The sequence below is a fragment of the Salvelinus alpinus genome, chromosome 20 (assembly GCF_045679555.1).
Source record: "Salvelinus alpinus chromosome 20, SLU_Salpinus.1, whole genome shotgun sequence".
Taxonomy (NCBI): domain Eukaryota; kingdom Metazoa; phylum Chordata; class Actinopteri; order Salmoniformes; family Salmonidae; genus Salvelinus; species Salvelinus alpinus.
The window spans coordinates 25,420,070-25,438,156 of NC_092105.1; the positions used below are offsets into that span (position 1 = coordinate 25,420,070).

At 42.2% G+C, this 18,087-nt stretch overlaps 1 protein-coding gene across 3 annotated transcripts in view; it reads left to right on the plus strand.

Annotated features, from left to right (window-relative positions):
• Positions 1–18,087, plus strand: part of LOC139546559 (TSC22 domain family protein 1-like) — a 78,903-nt gene that overhangs the window by 17,604 nt on the left and 43,212 nt on the right. The window contains exon 2 of one of the 3 annotated variants that reach the window (XM_071355084.1): positions 5,602–7,821. The exons of the other annotated variants lie outside the window; for them this stretch is intronic. Within the exon in view, the coding sequence (XP_071211185.1) occupies positions 5,602–5,740 (139 nt within the window). The 3' untranslated portion in view covers positions 5,741–7,821. Of the gene's footprint in view, positions 1–5,601; positions 7,822–18,087 lie in introns of those variants that run through there. 3 annotated transcript variants of the gene reach the window in all.

Consider the following 18,087-nt stretch of genomic DNA (forward strand, 5'->3'; position numbering starts at 1 on the left):
CAGGTGCAGATGTGCCTTTTCTTTCTGACTTTATTTCTCTCTGTTTTGATGATATCTGTTGTTATTCAAGCCGTAAAGGGGATCGATTGGTGCATGTGCGCGTGTCTAGGCCTAGTTATTGCTAATAGGTTATAATGGACTGTTTGTAGTCTACCTTTCATCTGAGGCTTTAGGGCTTTAGATAGCATAACACCCTCCTTCACCAATAGATAGGAGTAGGAGGAACCACCTTTATATCAAGCAGATGTGGGATGCCATTTTAGGCTAAAGCTTTTCAACAGGCACAGATCCTCCTTTTAGGCCTTTTACCTCTTTGAAGGGGTATGACATTGTATTGTAACTTCTAATTTGTGCAGCGTTTAATTTAAACTTCAGTCATTGGGAATGAAACGTAGAGGTAAGTCACTCTGTCCCTCTTTGTCTAACCATCTCTCACCCCTCTGTCTGTCTAGTCCCGTCTCTCCCTGTATTAGTATTGAATGGTGTTGATAGAGGTCGTCTACTAGTCTGTTAGCTCTCTGAACACTGATGTGCTGAATCATACCTGGAATTCCTGTGACCAATACGCTGTCTGGTCCTGGACCCAGGAATGTACTCGTGCACATAAGAACACACACTTGCAATGGATTACTTTGCACATCACACACCGTCTGCCTCAACCTACCCCACCCCCCTCTCTCTAACGCTCCGTCTCTGTGAGCATGCTGCTGCCTTGAGTGAAGGCCCATGTGTCTCTGCTGCTCTAGTGAGCAGGCACAATTACATTTCCCTTCCTTGTGTCACCGGCTGAACAGCCCCAGTCTAACCTTGTCTGTCCGGCCCGTGGGAAATTAGGTCACTGGGGGAGACAATAGCTTGGCACAAAATAATTTATCCCCCTCCTTTCTCTCACTCTTTGTCACTTGCTCTCTCACTTCAGTCTCTTAATTCTTGGATTTTAGGTTTAGATTAACTTCTTATGGCTGCATCCCGCTACCAGGATCGATATGACAGCAGCCAGTGAAAGTGCAGGGCGCCAAATTCAAACAGAAATCTATTCCTCAAACATACATGTGTCTTATATCATTTTAAAGGTAATCTTGTTGTTAATCCCACCAAAGTGTCCGCTTTTACATTTACATTTAAGTCATTTAGCAGACGCTCTTATCCAGAGCGACTTACAAGTTGGTGCATTCACCCAGCAAAAGCACTACAAACGATTATGTTAGGTCACCACCAAACCACAATAAGCACAGCCATTTTTCCAGCGAAAGATAGCAGTCAGAAAAAGCACAAATAGAGATAAAATGAATCACTAACCTTTGATTATCTTCATCAGATGACACTCATAGGACCTCATGTTACACAATACATGCATGTTTTGTTTTATAAAGTTCATATTTATATAAAAAAATCAGAGTTTACATTGGCGCGTTACATTCACTAGTTACAAAAACATCAAGTAATTTTGCATAGCCACATCATTTCAACAGAAATACTCATCATAAATGTAGATGATAATACAAGTTATACACATGGAATTATAGATATAACTCTCCTTAATGCAACCGCTGTGTCAGATTTAAAAAAAAAACTTTACGGAAAAAGCAAATCATGCAATAATCTGAGACGGAGCTCAGAACAATAGCCAAATTAGACGCCATGTTGGGGTCAACAGAAACCAGAAAATACATGATAAAGGTTTCCTTACCTTTGATGAACTTCATCAGAATGCAGTCCTAGGAATCCCAGGTCCACAATAAATACTTGATTTGTTCGATAATGTCCGTTATTTATGTCCAATTAGCTACTTTGGTTAGCGCGTTAGCGGTAAACAATTCCAAAGTCACAAAGTGCATCCACTATAACGTGACGAAATGTCCAAAAGTTCCGTAACAGTCAGTAGAAACATGTCAAACGATGTACTGAATCAATCTTTAGAATGTTGTTAACAAACATCTTGAATAACGTTCCAACCGGAGAATTACATTGACTTCAGAAGAGCGGTGGAACGGAGGTCCTCATGTTGAAAGCATGGTCAGCTCGTGGCAGACCTGACTAATTCCTGTCTCCTTTGGCCCGCCTTCACATTAGTCATCAGACAAAGTTCTATTGACTGTTGACATCTAGTGGAAGCCGTAGGAAGTGAAAACTCATCAATATCTCGCTGTAATTTCAATGAGAGCTTGGTTGAAAATCTGCCACCTCAGAAAAAATTCAAACAGGAAGTGGAACTTCTCAGGGTTTTCCCTGCCATATGAGTTGTTATACTCACAGACATAATTCAAACAGTTTTAGAAACTTCAGAGTTTTCTATCTAATACGAATAATAATATGCATATATTAGCAACTGGGACTGAGGAGCAGGCAGTTTACTATGGGCACCTTTCATCCAAGCTACTCAATACTGCCCCTGCAGCCATAAGTTAAAAAGTAAGTTCTTCTGAAATCAAACTCCCATATTCTCACTCCTAAATGAGCTTCCTCAAATCTCCACCTTCCTGCGCAGTAGTACGTAGTCTCACATTCTTGAAGGACTGAGACACATGTTTGGGTTTTAACTTCCATTAGATACTGTTGGAGCCTGGTGCAGGTTAAATGACAGCCTTGGGCTCTAAAACAATCTATTTAAATGTATCCATATCATTGGATAGGTCATATGTGGTGTATAATCCTGTCTCTATGGATTTGATGGCTGTTCCCCCTCACTTTGTGAACTAATCCCCTTTTCTTTGGTGACAGAGCTGAATGAGAGCCCATGGGTTTTGTGACTCTGTGGCTAGCATGTTAGCATTAGCATACAGCATGAGCCTTCTCTCTCAGCCTTTAGTGTAGCCTTTTATATTACCAATATAAATAGCCCCTCTGTAGCATGCTCATCCCCTGTGCTACCCTTCAGCACTGAGTAGCTCTTGTTTTAGCACTTAGCTTAGCACTGAGTCATTTCTTAAGCGTCAGTGCCAGAGCTTGCGTGGCTGCCTGGCTCCCTGTGATGTCCTCACCCCCTCACCACACCTCTGGCTGGTCAATGATTCGTCCCTTTCCATTCATTCTATTTCTATCAAATCAAATTTCAAATCAAATTTATTTATATAGCCCTTCGTACATCAGCTGATATCTCAAAGTGCTGTACAGAAACCCAGCCTAAAACCCCAAACAGCAAGCAATGCAGGTGTAGAAGCACGGTGGCTAGGAAAAACGCCCTAGAAAGGCCAAAACCTAGGAAGAAACCTAGAGGAACCAGGCTATGAGGGGTGGCCAGTCCTCTTCTGGCTGTGCCGGGTGGAGATTATAACAGAACATGGCCAAGATGTTCAAATGTTCATAAATGACCAGCATGGTCAAATAATAATAATCACAGTAGTTGTCGAGGGTGCAACAGGTCAGAACCTCAGGAGTAAATGTCAGTTGGCTTTACATAGCCGATCATTGAGAGTATCTCTACCACTCCTGCTGTCTCTAGAGAATTAAAAACATCAGGTCTGGGACAGGTAGCACGTCCGGTGAACAGGTCAGGGGTCCGTAGCCGCAGGCAGAACAGTTGAAACTGGAGCAGCAGCACGGCCAGGTGGACTGGGGACAGCAAGGAGTCATCATGCCAGGTAGTCCTGAGGCTGTGGCCCCATCCGATGATACCCCCGGACAGGGCCAAACAGGCAGGATATAACCCCACCCACTTTGCCAAAGCATAGCCCCCACACCACTAGAGGGATATCTTCAACCACTAACTTACCATCCTGAGACAAGGCCGAGTATAGCCCACAAAGATCTCCGCCACGGCACAACCCAAGGGGGGGGGGGGCGCCAACCCAAACAGGAAGATCACGTCAGCGACTCAACCCACTCAAGTGACGCACCCCTCCTAGGGACGGCATGGAAGAGCACCAGTAAGCCAGTGACTCAGCCCCTGTAATAGGGTTAAAGGCAGAGAATCCCAGTGGAGAGAGGGGAACCGGCCAGGCAGAGACAGCAAGGGCGGTTCGATGCTCCAGAGCCTTTCCGTTCACCTTCACACTCCTGGGCCAGACTACACTCAATCATATGACCTACTGAAGAGATGAGTCTTCAGTAAAGACTTAAAGGTTGAGACCGAGTCTGCGTCTCTCACATGGGTAGGCAGACCATTCCATAAAAATGGAGCTCTATAGGAGAAAGCCCTGCCTCCAGCTGTTTGCTTAGAAATTCTAGGGACAATTAGGAGGCCTACGTCTTGTGACCGTAGCGTACGTGTAGGTATGTACGGCAGGACCAAATCGGAAAGATGGGTAGGAGCAAGCCCATGTAATGCTTTGTAGGTTAGCAGTAAAACCTTGAAATCAGCCCTTGCCTTAACAGGAAGCCAGTGTAGGGAGGCTAGCACTGGAGTAATATGATCACATTTTTGAGTTCTAGTCAGGTTTCTAGCAGCCGTATTTAGTACTAACTGAAGTTTATTTAGTGCTTTATCCGGGTAGCCGGAAAGTAGAGCATTGCAGTAGTCTAACCTAGAAGTAACAATCATGGATACATTTTTCTGCATCATTTTTGGACAGAAAGTTTCAGATTTTTGCAATGTTACGTAGATGGAAAAAAGCTGTACTTGAAACAGTCTTGATATGTTCGTCAAAAGAGAGATCAGGGTCCAGAGTGACGCCGAGGTCCTTCAGTTTTATTTGAGACAACTGTACAACCATCAAGATTAATTGTCAGATTCAACTGAAGATCTCTTTGTTTCTTGGGACCTAGAATAAGCATCTCCGTTTTGTCCGAGTTTAAAAGTATAAAGTTTGCAGCCATCCGCTTCCTTATGTCTGAAACACAGGCTTCTAGCGAGGGCAATTTTGGGGCTTCACCGTGTTTCATTGAAATGTACAGCTGTGTGTCATCCGCATAGCAGTGAAAGTTAACATTATGTTTTCGAATGACATCCCCAAGAGGTAAAATATATAGTGAAAACAATAGTGGGCCTAAAACGGAATCTTGAGGAACACCGAAATTTACAGTTGATTTGTCAGAAGGCAAACCATTCACAGAGACAAACTGATATCTTTCCGACAGATAAGATCTAAACCAGGCCAGAACTTGTCCGTGTAGACCAATTTGGGTTTTCAATCTCTCCAAAAGAATGTGGTGATTGATGGTATCAAAAGCAGCCCTAAGGTCTAGGAGCACGAGGACAGATGCAGAGCCTCGGTCTGATGCCATTAAAAGGTAATTTACCACCTTCACAAGTGCAGTCTCAGTGCTATGATGGGGTCTAAAACCAGACTGAATCATTTCGTACACATTGTTTGTCTTCAGGAAGGCAGTGAGTTGCTGCGCAACAGCTTTTTCTAACATTTTAGAGAGGAATGGAAGATTCGATATAGGCCGATAGTTTTTTATATTTCCTGGTTCAAGGTTTAGCTTTTTCAAGAGAGGCTTTATTACTGCCACTTTTAGTGAGTTTGGTACACATCCGGTGGATAGAGAGACGTTTATTATGTTCAACATAGGAGGGCCAAGCACAGGAAGCAGCTCTTTCAGTAGTTTAGTAGGAATAGGGTCCAGTATGCAGCTTGAAGGTTTAGAGGCCATGATTATTTTCATCATTGTGTCAAGAGATAAAGTACTAAAACACTTAAGTGTCTCTCTTGATCCTAGGTCCTGGCAGAGTTGTGCAGACTCAGGACAACTGAGATTTGGAGGAATACGCAGATTTAAAGATGAGTCTGTAATTTGCTTTCTAATGATCATGATCTTTTCCTCAAAGAAGTTCATGAATGTATTACTGCTGAAGTGAAAGCCATCCTCTCTTGGGGAATGCTGCTTTTTAGTTAGCTTTCTATGCATTTAATCCTATCCGATAGGCAAATTCTAGATAGATAATTTTTGAAAACTGGGCCCCGGGGATTGAGGCTTCAGTCAGCCATGTAACCCTTAACTAAACCAGAAGCCTGTTCAGTCAATCAGCTGGGTTAAACAACCTCTGATGTTGATGATGACAGGGCTGTTTTGTCAGTATATGTCTGACAGGTTGTATTTACTGCAGTGTTGCCCCGGGTACATCTTACCTTACCTACTTATCTGGTCTCCTTGCCCAATTTTTTCCCCTCCTATAATTAATGACCATTTGTTTGTTAATTCTTTCACTCAGGTTTTTTTCACCACTGCAACCAGGCACGTGTGTCTGCGTGGTGTTTGGTGTGGCAGGTGCTTTGAGTTTATCTAAATTTAAGAGGCTGGTGACTGCTTCTGAATAACAGGCAGCCATGACAGTCCTTCTGATCTTTGCACTGCAGGGTGTGTGCTTGGGTGCGTGTGCCAGGTCATAAATTGGGAACTCATCGTTGCTTGTTCCGTAGCAAGTGTTGTCTGACTGTACCGAGGTTATGAGCTTTTCATATTTAAAATGAATAAAATCACAGATTATTTAAGCAGTTTGTTATGATGACAGGTTTTCATGGTATCCAGTCTGTTGTGCCACATCATACACATGCGTAAGCAGACATACACTCACACATTGAGCTCCAGTGTTGGTATCATGCAGTATTGATGAATAGCTTTTCCTGTGGACATGCATACTAACACACACACAGGCTTGCGCTGTAATAGATCACGTGTGAGGCGGGGGTGTTCAGGCATGGCTATTTGATGTTGTCGTCCTGTTGACAGATTAATATATCACGTGCATCATCACTCTGTTCTGTCACAACTGTTTACTGTTGCATCAGAAACACATTTTTTAAACATTTTTATTTAACCGTTTATTTAACTAGGCAAGTCAGTTAAGAACAAATTCTTATTTACAGTGACTGTCTTCACCGGCCAAACCCGGACGATGCTGGACCAATTGTGCGCCGCCCAACAGGGTGAATGTAGGCTATGTCCTGCAATAACCTCAACACAGTTAGTTTTATTTGAACCTCCTGGTTAGTCTCAAACACACACTGAGGTCATGGGCAGTGAGTCAGACCTAGGTAAAGTCCTAATATTACACTGATCCATTGTCAGATCATATTTTCCACCTGGTTTCTACATGGTGGAACGTGTGGAGCGTGTGTGTGTGAGTGTCGGTTTTAGCATGTCTCATCAGCTGACAACACACCCACAGGCAAAGAGAGCACTGAAGGCACTGGGTTCTTTTCTAAAGCTGCATGGATTGGAGACACTCACAATCACCCACCTAGCTTCACCCACGTGGTCCTGCGGTGATGGAGAGATGTATGTAGTAGAGGAGCTTTTATCTCTGATGGTTGTGTTCAGAACTAGAGAGAGTCGTTTTAAAATGACTTTGTGCTGTTTTGTTTTTGGGCCAGCTAGTTCAGATTACATTAAACTAACCTTTACATGCTCATGCGCACACATACTCATGCACACACATACTCAAATAGTTATTTAAATGATAGCTCTGTAAAACATTCATGCATCACCTATATGCACAACACCTCTCATGGACTATTTATTGATTTTTTTTTTAAGGCTTATGCGTTACCTTGACTCTCTTTCTAGGTCTGTTACCATAAAGTCTGGGTCAAATGGAGGAACGATTTACTAATTTTGTTTTGAGAGGAGCATTTTCCTGCAGTGTAGAGGCCTGGGTGAGCAGAGCTGCTAGTTACAGGGTCAGTATTATCTGCAGACTGTACAGGACTCAGGAGGTAATGGCTCTATGACGGGGCAGAACTGAGGACAGAGAGGTAATGGGTCTATTGTATTGATTCGGCGGTTACGGTCACTTAGTAATGTTAGTCTCTTGCTCCATCTAGTGCCTATTGGCTGTCAGGATTTATTTAGAAGTTTTTGTTTTTTATTCAGATTTCATATTTCACATATTTTACCTACATTCCATGGTATACAATATCAGATCACTTCATATATACACTGCTCAAAAAAATAAAGGGAACACTTAAACAACACAATGTAACTCCAAGTCAATCACACTTCTGTGAAATCAAACTGTCCACTTAGGAAGCAACACTGATTGACAATAAATTTCACATGCTGTTGTGCAAATGGAATAGACAAAAGGTGGAAATTATAGGCAATTAGCAAGACACCCCCAATAAAGGAGTGATTCTGCAGGTGGTGACCACAGACCACTTCTCAGTTCCTATGCTTCCTGGCTGATGTTTTGGTCACTTTTGAATGCTGGCGGTGTTCTCACTCTAGTGGTAGCATGAGACGGAGTCTACAACCCACACAAGTGGCTCAGGTAGTGCAGCTCATCCAGGATGGCACATCAATGCGAGCTGTGGCAAGAAGGTTTGCTGTGTCTGTCAGCGTAGTGTCCAGAGCATGGAGGCGCTACCAGGAGACAGGCCAGTACATCAGGAGACGTGGAGGAGGCCGTAGGAGGGCAACAACCCAGCAGCAGGACCGCTACCTCCGCCTTTGTGCAAGGAGGAGCACTGCCAGAGCCCTGCAAAATGACCTCCAGCAGGCCACAAATGTGCATGTGTCTGCTCAAACGGTCAGAAACAGACTCCATGAGGGTGGTATGAGGGCCCGACGTCCACAGGTGGGGGTTGTGCTTATAGCCCAACACCGTGCAGGACGTTTGGCATTTGCCAGAGAACACCAAGATTGGCAAATTCGCCACTGGCGCCCTGTGCTCTTCACAGATGAAAGCAGGTTCACACTGAGCACATGTGACAGACGTGACAGAGTCTGGAGACGCCGTGGAGAACGTTCTGCTGCCTGCAACATCCTCCAGCATGACCGGTTTGGCGGTGGGTCAGTCATGGTGTGGGGTGGCATTTCTTTGTGGGGCCGCACAGCCCTCCATGTGCTCGCCAGAGGTAGCCTGACTGCCATTAGGTACCGAGATGAGATCCTCAGAGCCCTTGTGAGACCATATGCTGACACATGCACATTTGTGGCCTGCTGGAAGTCATTTTGCAGGGCTCCGGCAGTGCTCCTCCTTGCACAAAGGCGGAGGTAGCGGTCCTGCTGCTGGGTTGTTGCCCTCCTACGGCCTCCTCCACGTCTCCTGATGTACTGGCCTGTCTCCTGGTAGCGCCTCCATGCTCTGGACACTACGCTGACAGACACAGCTAACCTTCTTGCCACAGCTCGCATTGATGTGCCATCCTGGATGAGCTGCACTATCTGAGCCACTTGTGTGGGTTGTAGACTCCGTCTCATGCTACCACTAGAGTGAGAACACCGCCAGCATTCAAAAGTGACCAAAACATCAGCCAGGAAGCATAGGAACTGAGAAGTGGTCTGTGGTCACCACCTGCAGAATCACTCCTTTATTGGGGGTGTCTTGCTAATTGTCTATAATTTCCACCTTTTGTCTATTCCATTTGCACAACAGCATGTGAAATTTATTGTCAATCAGTGTTGCTTCTTAAGTGGACAATTTGATTTCACAGAAGTGTGATTGACTTGGAGTTACATTGTGTTGTTTAAGTGTTCCCTTTATTTTTTTGAGCAGTGTATATATATATTTTTTTTTCATATCGGTCAAGAACATGGACATTTTTACATTGTTGGAGGGAAATGCTTCCCAACTCCTGGCCCTGGGAACCCAAAGGGGTGCACATTCTCAACAACAATTATAGTTTAAAAAGGCGAGAAAGAAATTGTGCAGCCATCGACTGCAATGGAGGGTGCACATTTTTCCTCAAGAATTATACGTCTCTTCGCAAGGATAGTAGAGAGAGCGTCCTGCACTGATTTGGACTAGAGGTCGACCAATTAATCGAAATGGACGATTTAATTAGGGCCGATTTTCAAGTTTTCATAACAATCGGTAATCTGCATTTTTGGACGCCGATTATGACTGATTATATTGCAATCCACGAGGAGACTGCGTGGCAGGCTGACCACCTGTTACGCGAGTGCAGGCAGCAAGGAGCCATGGTAAGTTGCTAGCTAGCATTAAACTTATCTTATAAAAAAAAAATTATATCTTAACATAATCACTAGTTAACTACACATGGTTGATGATATTACTAGTTTAACTAGCTTGTCCTGCGTTGCATATAATCAATGCGGTGTCTGAAATTGTCACTTCTCTTGCAGTCAGGGTATATGCAGCAGTTTGGGTCGCCTGGCTCGTTGCGAACTGTGTGAAGACCATTTCTTCCAACAACAAAAACTTAATTCACCTTCCAGAATTTTACGTAATTATGACACAACATTGAAGGTTGTGCAATGTAACAGCAATATTTAGACGGAACGGTTCCGTATTTCACTGGAAGAATAAACATTTTGTTTTCGAAATGATAGTTTCCGGATTTGACCATATTGATGACCTAAGGCTTGTATTTCTGTGTGTTTATTATATTACAATTAAGTCTATGATAGAGCAGTCGTAGGCAGCAGCAGGCTCGTGAGCATTCATTCAAACCGCACTTTCCTCCGTTTGCCAGCAGCTTTTCGCAATGCTTGAAGCACAGCGCTGTTTATGACTGCAAGCCTATCAACTCCCGAGATTAGGCTGGGAGTTGATAGGCTTGCCTATAAGAATATCCAATTGTCAAAGGTCTATGAAATACAAATGGTATAGAGAGAAATAGTCCTATAATAACTACAACCTAAAACTTCTTAACTGGGAATATTGAAGACTCATGTTAAAAGGAACCACCAGCTTTCATATGTTCTCATGTTCTGAGCAAGGAACTTAAACGTTAGCTTTTTTACATGGCACATATTCCACTTTTACCTTCTTCTCCAACACTGTGTTTTTGCATTATTTAAACCAAATTGAACATGTTTCATTATTTGAGACTTAATAGATTTTATTTATGTATTATATTAAGTTAAAATAAAAGTGTTCATTGTTCATTCAGTATTGTTGTAATTGTCATTTATTACAAATATAAATAAAAAATTGTTCGAAAATAAATAAATAAAATGAATTAAAATTAAACTTTTTTTGGTCCTCCAATTAACGTTAACAACATTGAAAAATCATAATCGGTCAACCCCTAGTCTGGACACCATTAACCCAGTAGGTGGTAGACTAAAAAGGGCCCCCAGAGGGCACAGTTATGTTATAAAATGTTATATTGTTGCAAAAACGCTGGACCAAAACGTAATGATCTTGGGACCAAAACAGTAAGATCTGCAGAAGCCTCTCTACATCGGTCACATAGGTTTGTATACCTTTTTACTTAGCCTGGACATAGTCCAATAGATTTGGTGTAGCAGCTTGACCTGAACAAGTGCATGCATGCCTAGCACAAATAGACAATGAATGAACCCTCTCAACAATACTTGCTTCCGTCAGATCATCTTCCCGTTTTGATGTTCAGAATAGGGGAGGGTTGTACCAATAAGATGGAGGCATATATTGTTGCAGTTTTCACCTTTCTTTTCAGGCCCTGGATTAAAATAGTATCTAATAGTGAAGCTGGGGGGAGTTAATGAAAGGTAGTGAAGGTCCTACTTTCAAGTTGCGTACCTGAAGATAACGAAATACATCTAGGAAGATCAATGTTTTTGACTTGTTTGTCAAGTGAGGCAAAATTATTGTTCAGAAAAAGATCCAATGCATGAACACCTTTCCTCTGCCATACATCAAATGCTCTGTCTTCACATGATGGGGGGAACATTTGGTTATTGTGTCGGGACATGCCGAGTGAAGCTGAAAATGTTGTCGAAATTAGATCCATATTTTCATAGGTTGTTTAACGATGGGATTAGATGTGTACCTGGATATCTGCAAAGGTAAGGGTGAACATTAGTGTGTCAGGCTGATTCTTCCATTTACACTGTTAGGTTCTAATTCTCAGAGTGAAACACTCAAAGTTTAACCAAGTTTATTATTTCCAGAGGATCAATAGGGCTGCATTAGACAAAAACATTTTCACACAAGCACTGATATTTAACCGTTCCTCATAGGCTGAGTCTCCTCCTACCCATCTGTACAAACATCGTTCTTTACTGCTAGGCAGGACACTAGTGATACGGGCCATAAACTTTTATTTCTCCCTTAAGGTGACCTGACCTCAACCCCCCCATCACCAATCCATGGCTCTCCGCTTATCAATGCCTGCCACATGTAATCGCTTCCCTGCACTCAACACATTCCAAGCTTAGTTGCACACACTATATACCTTCCTCCTATAACCCTTAACTTCTGGTGTAAACCCTCTAAACCTCAGCACTCCCTCACTGACATGAATAAGTATATTTCCAATTCTCAGAACCCAACAACACCAAAGAGGGATGACTTGAATAATTGAGATTCAACCCAGTACATACTATTTCTGATGTTGGCAGACCAGTTGTAGAACTGTAAAATGAGTGAGGTAATATCTTGATCTAGAAAGAAAAAACTGTAACACATTGAAATAGTTGAATAAACCTTGGAAAGACATTCATTTTCACAGTTTTTTTGCTTCCAGATAGCGAAAGGGGAGAAGTGACCAGCTCTCAAAGACAAGTTTCGTATGTTATTGTAGCTTTGTAAAGTTTGCCTTTAGGAGGTCTTTAATGTGGCGGGTAACTGAAACACCCAGATGTGTGAATTTGTTTGACCCTTTTGAATGGAAGAGTAGCCAAACTGGTGGATCCATCATGTGGGAGAATACAAAACATTTCACATTTATGTAGATTCAGTTTATACACAGATATTTTCCTCAAGATTTCAAGAGTATTCAAAACCATTGGTGCAGATACAGTTGAATTCGGAAGTTTAAATATATTTGGCTAAGGTGTATGTAAAGTCAGTTTTTCACAATTCTAGACATTTAATCCTACTCAACATTCTATGTCTTAGGTCAGTTAGGATCACCACTTTTATTTTAAGAATGTGAAATGTCAGAATAATAGAGAGAATGATTTATTTCAGCTTTTATTTCATCACATTCCCAGTGGGTCAGAAGCTTACATACACTCAATTAGTATTTGGTAGCATTGCCGTTAAATTGTTGAACTTGGGTCAAACGTTTCGGGTAGCCTCCCATAAGCTTCTCACAAATAAGTTTTGGCCCATTCCTCCTGACAGAGCTGGTGTAACTGAGTCAGGTTTGTAGGCCTCCTTGCTCACACACACTTTTTCAGTTCTGCCCACAAATTTTCTATAGGATTGAGGTCAGGGCTTTGTGATGGCCACTCCAATACCTTGACTTTGTTGTCCTTAAGCCATTTTGCCACAACTTCGGAAGTATGCTTGGGGTCATTGTCCATTTGGAAGACCCATTTGCGACCAAGCTTTAACATCCTGATTGATGTCTTGAGATGTTGCTTCAATATATCCACATAATTTTCCTTTCCTCATGATGCCATCTATTTTGTGAAGTGCACCAGTCCCTCCTGCAGCAAAGCACCCCCACAACATGATGCTGCCACCTACGTGCTTTATGGTTGGGATGGTGTTCTTCAGCTTGCAAGCATCCCCCTTTTTCCTCCAAACATAACGGTTCTATTTCTTGTTTCATCAGACCAGAGGACATTTCTCCAAAAAGTACGATCTTTGTCCCTATGTGCAGTTGCAAACCGTAGTCTGGCTTTTTTATGGCGGTTTTGGAGCAGTGGCTTCTTCCTTGCTGAGCAGCCTTTCAGGTTATGTCGATATAGGACTCGTTTTACTGTGGATATAGATAATTTTGTGCCTGTTTCCTCCAGCATCTTCACAATGTCCTTTGCTGTTGTTCTGGGATTGATTTACACTTTTCGCACCAAAGTACGTTCATCTTTAGGAGACAGAACGCGTCTCTTTCCTGAGCGGTATGATGACTTCGTGGTCTCATGGTGTTTATACTTGCGTACTATTGTTTGAACAGACGGCCGTGGTACCTTCAGGCGTTTGGAAATTGCTCCCAAGGATGAACCAGACTTGTGGAGATCTACAATTGTTTTGAAGTTTTGGCAGATTTTTTGTTGTTGATTTTCCCTAAATATCAAGCAGAGGCACTGAGTTTGAAGGTAGGCCTTGAAATACATCCACAGGTACACCTCCAATTGACTTAAATTATGTCAATTAGCCTATCAGAAGCTTGTAAATCCATGACATAATTTTCTGGAATTTTCCATGCTGTTTAAAGGCACAGTCAACTTAGTGTATGTAAACTTTTGACCCACTGGAATTGTGATACAGTGAAATAATCTGTCTGAAAAATTACTTGTCATGCACGAAGTAGATGTCCTAACTGACTTGCCAAAACTATAGTTTGTAAACAAGAATTTTGTGGAGTGGTTGAAAAACGAGTTTTAATGACTCGAACCTAAGTATATGTAAACTTCCGACCAACTTTAACATTGGATCAGAGATACTTTTATTTATGTCATCAGCATAAAGTGAGATTTTGTGTTCGAGATGACCTCTTATCACTTTCACTACCTCACTGCTACGTAGAGCGATGGCTAGTTGCTCTATGGCGATAGAAAAAAGGAGTGGAGACATCGAACAGCACTTCCCAGTGGAACTTTGTAAAGGGAAAGTACTCAGAAAAGAAAGATGCTGTTCATTCTGAAGCCAGTGGAGATTTGTATATTATTTTAACCCATGAAATAAATGCATCTCCAAAATCAATGCCTTTTGATGCTTTGATTAAATAATCCCCTTCTATGCGGTCATGCTTTTTCTGCATCCATCAAAAATAACTATTTCTGGCTTTGCAGAGGGTGGAGTATATGTCACACACCTGTCTATAGAATGTCCCACAGTTGACAGTGCATGTCAGAGCAAAAGCCAAGCCATGAGGTTGAAGGAATTGTCCATAGAGCTCCGAGACAGGATTGTGTCGAGGCACAGATCTATGGAAGGGTACCAAAAAAGCATTGAAGGACCCCAAGAACACTGTGGACTCCGTTCTTAAATGGAAGAAGTTTGGAACCACCAAGACTCTTCCTAGAAATGCGCAATCAGGGGAGAAGGGGCTTGGTCTGGGAGGTGACCAAGAACCAAAGGTCACTCTGACAGAGCTCCAGTTCCTCTGTGGAGATGGGGGAGCCTTCCAGAAGGACAACCATCTCTGCATCTCTCCACCAATCAGGCCTTTATGGTAGAGTGGCCAGACGGAAGCCACTCCTCAGTAACAGGCACGTGACAGCCCGCTTGGAGTTTGCCAAAAGGCACCTAAAGGACTCTGACCATGAGAAACAATATTCTCTGGTCTGATGAAACTAAGACAGAACTCTTTTGGCCTGAGCGCTCAGACTGGGGTGAAGGTTTACCTTCCAACAGAAGAACGACCCTAAGCACACGGCCAAGACAACGCAGGAGTGGCTTCGGAACTAGTCTCTGAATGTCCTTGAGTGGCCCAGCCAGAGCCCAGACTTGAACCCGATCAAACATCTCTGGAGAGACCTAAAAATAGCTGTGCGGCGATGCTCCCCATCCAAACTGACAGAGCTTAAGAGGATCTGCAGAGAAGAATGGGAGAAACTCCCAAATTACAGGTGTGCCAAGCTTGTGGTGTCATACCCAAGAAGACTAGAGGCTGTAATCGCTGCCAAAGGTGCTTCAACAAAGTACTGAGTAAAGGGTCTGAATACTTATTTAAATGTGATTTTTTTTAATTTCTAAAAAACTGTTTTTGCTTTGTCGTGTGCGTAGATTGATGTGGGAAAAAAACTATTTAATATATTTTAGAACAAGGCTGTAACGTAACATTTGGAAAAAGTTAAGGGATCTGAAAACTTTCCGAATGCACTATAACTTGGATAGAGGGAGGGAGAGGGACTTTTTTCCCTTATTATTAGAAGAGTGGTACAAAAATGGATCCAGCACACTGTTGAAGTCTTTGCCTTGGATGGGTATTTAGATCAGGCAGTATAGACACCACATTTTTCAGGAAGTTTATATATCGTCCATATTAGGGGTATAAATATTTGCCAGAACCACCAGAATATTATACAGCATCCCTGAGACCACAATATATCGACCATTTAATGTCTGAGAACTTGGGAAGGTGCCAAATTTGTATTGTGATTGTTCAGATAGTTTGAGATTAAAACCTGCCCAATACAGGATTTTCTCCAGCTTTAATCTGGGAACAGGTGTGTTTCTTGTTAAAAAAAGAAGCTATGTTTGCTTTGACAAGTTGTAAGTGTGCCGTTTTACATTCCAACTAATGCAGTTGAGCCCCCCTTGGCCTGTCTTGTATCTTGATTTGACATGTTGTACAGGAAGCTATCTCTATACAAACATTTAAAAGCATAAATGCATGTTGCTTTTTTTCTAAGCAAGCAAAATACATTGTTGGCTCAAATAAGTGGTTCTCTAACTGTTCTGCATTGTTACTCATCAGCACAAAGCGCCTTCCAGATCCTCTTCTGACTGATCAAAAAAAGAGTAGTTCAAGTTTGAAGTAATAAATGACTCACAACCTGACTGAATCAGTGACTGGTGTACAAATCAAATTGTATTTGTCACATGCGCCGAATACAACTGGTGTCGACCTTAGTGAAATGCTTGCTTACTTAGCCCTTAACCAACAATGCAGTTTTAAGAACCCCCCCCCCCCCCCAAAAAATAAATAAAAGTAAGAATAACAAATAATTAAAGGGCAGCAGTAGATAACAATACCGGGGCTATATACAGGGGGTACTGGTACAGAGTCAATGTCAATGTGCGGGGGCACCGGTGTCGAGGTCATTGAGGTAATTATGTAACTACAATGTTGTTCAGACGCTATCACTGTTTGTATAAGTGATAGGTATTGTTACCCCAGGAATTGGTATTATTAACTTAGATAACTGTGCTAAATTAATATTTTACAGATCTGGTGCTGAAGTATACTGAACAAAAATATAAATCCAACATGCAACAATTTGAAAGATTTTACTCAGTTACAGTTCATATAAGGAAATCAGTCAATTGAAATACATTTATTAGGCCCTGATATGTAGATTTCACATGACTAGGCAGCAGTGCAGCCATGGGTGAGCCATGGAGGGCATAGCCCCAACCACTGGGGAGCCAGGCCTGGCCAATCAGAATCAGTTTCCCCCACAAGGGCTTTTATTATAGACAGAAATTCTCCTCCGCAGAGTTTAATGGCTGTGATAGGAGAGAACTGAGGGCGGATCAACGACATTGTAGTTACTCCACAATACTATCCTAATTGAAAGAGTGAACAGAAGGAAGCCTGTACATAATATACACTGGAGTTGCTTACCAAGATGACATTGAATGTTCCTGAGTGGCCTAGTTATGGTTTTGACTTAAATCGGCTTGAAAATCTATGGCAAGACTTGAAAATGGCTGTTTAGGGGCCTGAGGGCACACACTTCATGCGTTGTTGAAGTGTGTATATTTATTTTTTGCTTCAATTTTATCTCTAAATAAGCTTTGTTGTATAATTTTAAAGGTCAAATACACTGCATATCAAACAGTCAGCAATAATCTAATGAATTCAGAGCTTGTGAATTTATACCTCCACAACCATAAGACCCATTGAGGGCACACACTTATTAATGTGTTGTGAAATTTGTTGTGAATGTATTGTAATGTTTTTAAAATTGTGTAACTGCCTTAATTTTGCTGGACCCCAGGAAGAGTATCTGCTGCCATTACAAATACAACCAACTTGACAGAGCATGAAGAATTTTTACATTTGATGCACTGAATAAGGCTAATCATAAAGCACTTAAAATGAACTTTTATCCAAAAAAAAGTGAGTTTATAAGATTATAATTGTTTGCCATTTGTTTTTATACCGATTTTAGGAAGAGTAATGGAAATGTCTGGCCCCCCTGTAAATAACCTTTATCTAATCTGGCCCTTGCCTATAGCCCTTGCCTATATCATTATTTTGTTTGCCATTGTCCTCTAAAACCCCAATTTGTATGATTGGCAGTAATCTAGTAAGCATAGGGCCCTAGGCTATTTCTGGCATATAGCTAGAGCTCAAAATCTATGTTGACGAGACAACCATTGTGCTGCACACATCTGAGACCTGTGAACTATGCTGTTACCTCTGATGTCCACCAGTTGTCAGTGTCACGCCTCTAATCAGCCTCCTCCCTCTACTGCCCACTGGACAATTTCCCTGATAGGTGGTTTGTCTGCAAGAGAGAGACACACACACACACACACACACACACACACACACACACACAGAGACACACACAGACACACACACACACACACACACACACACACACAGAGACACACACACACACACACACACACACACAGAGACACACACACACACACACAGAGACACACACACACACACACACACA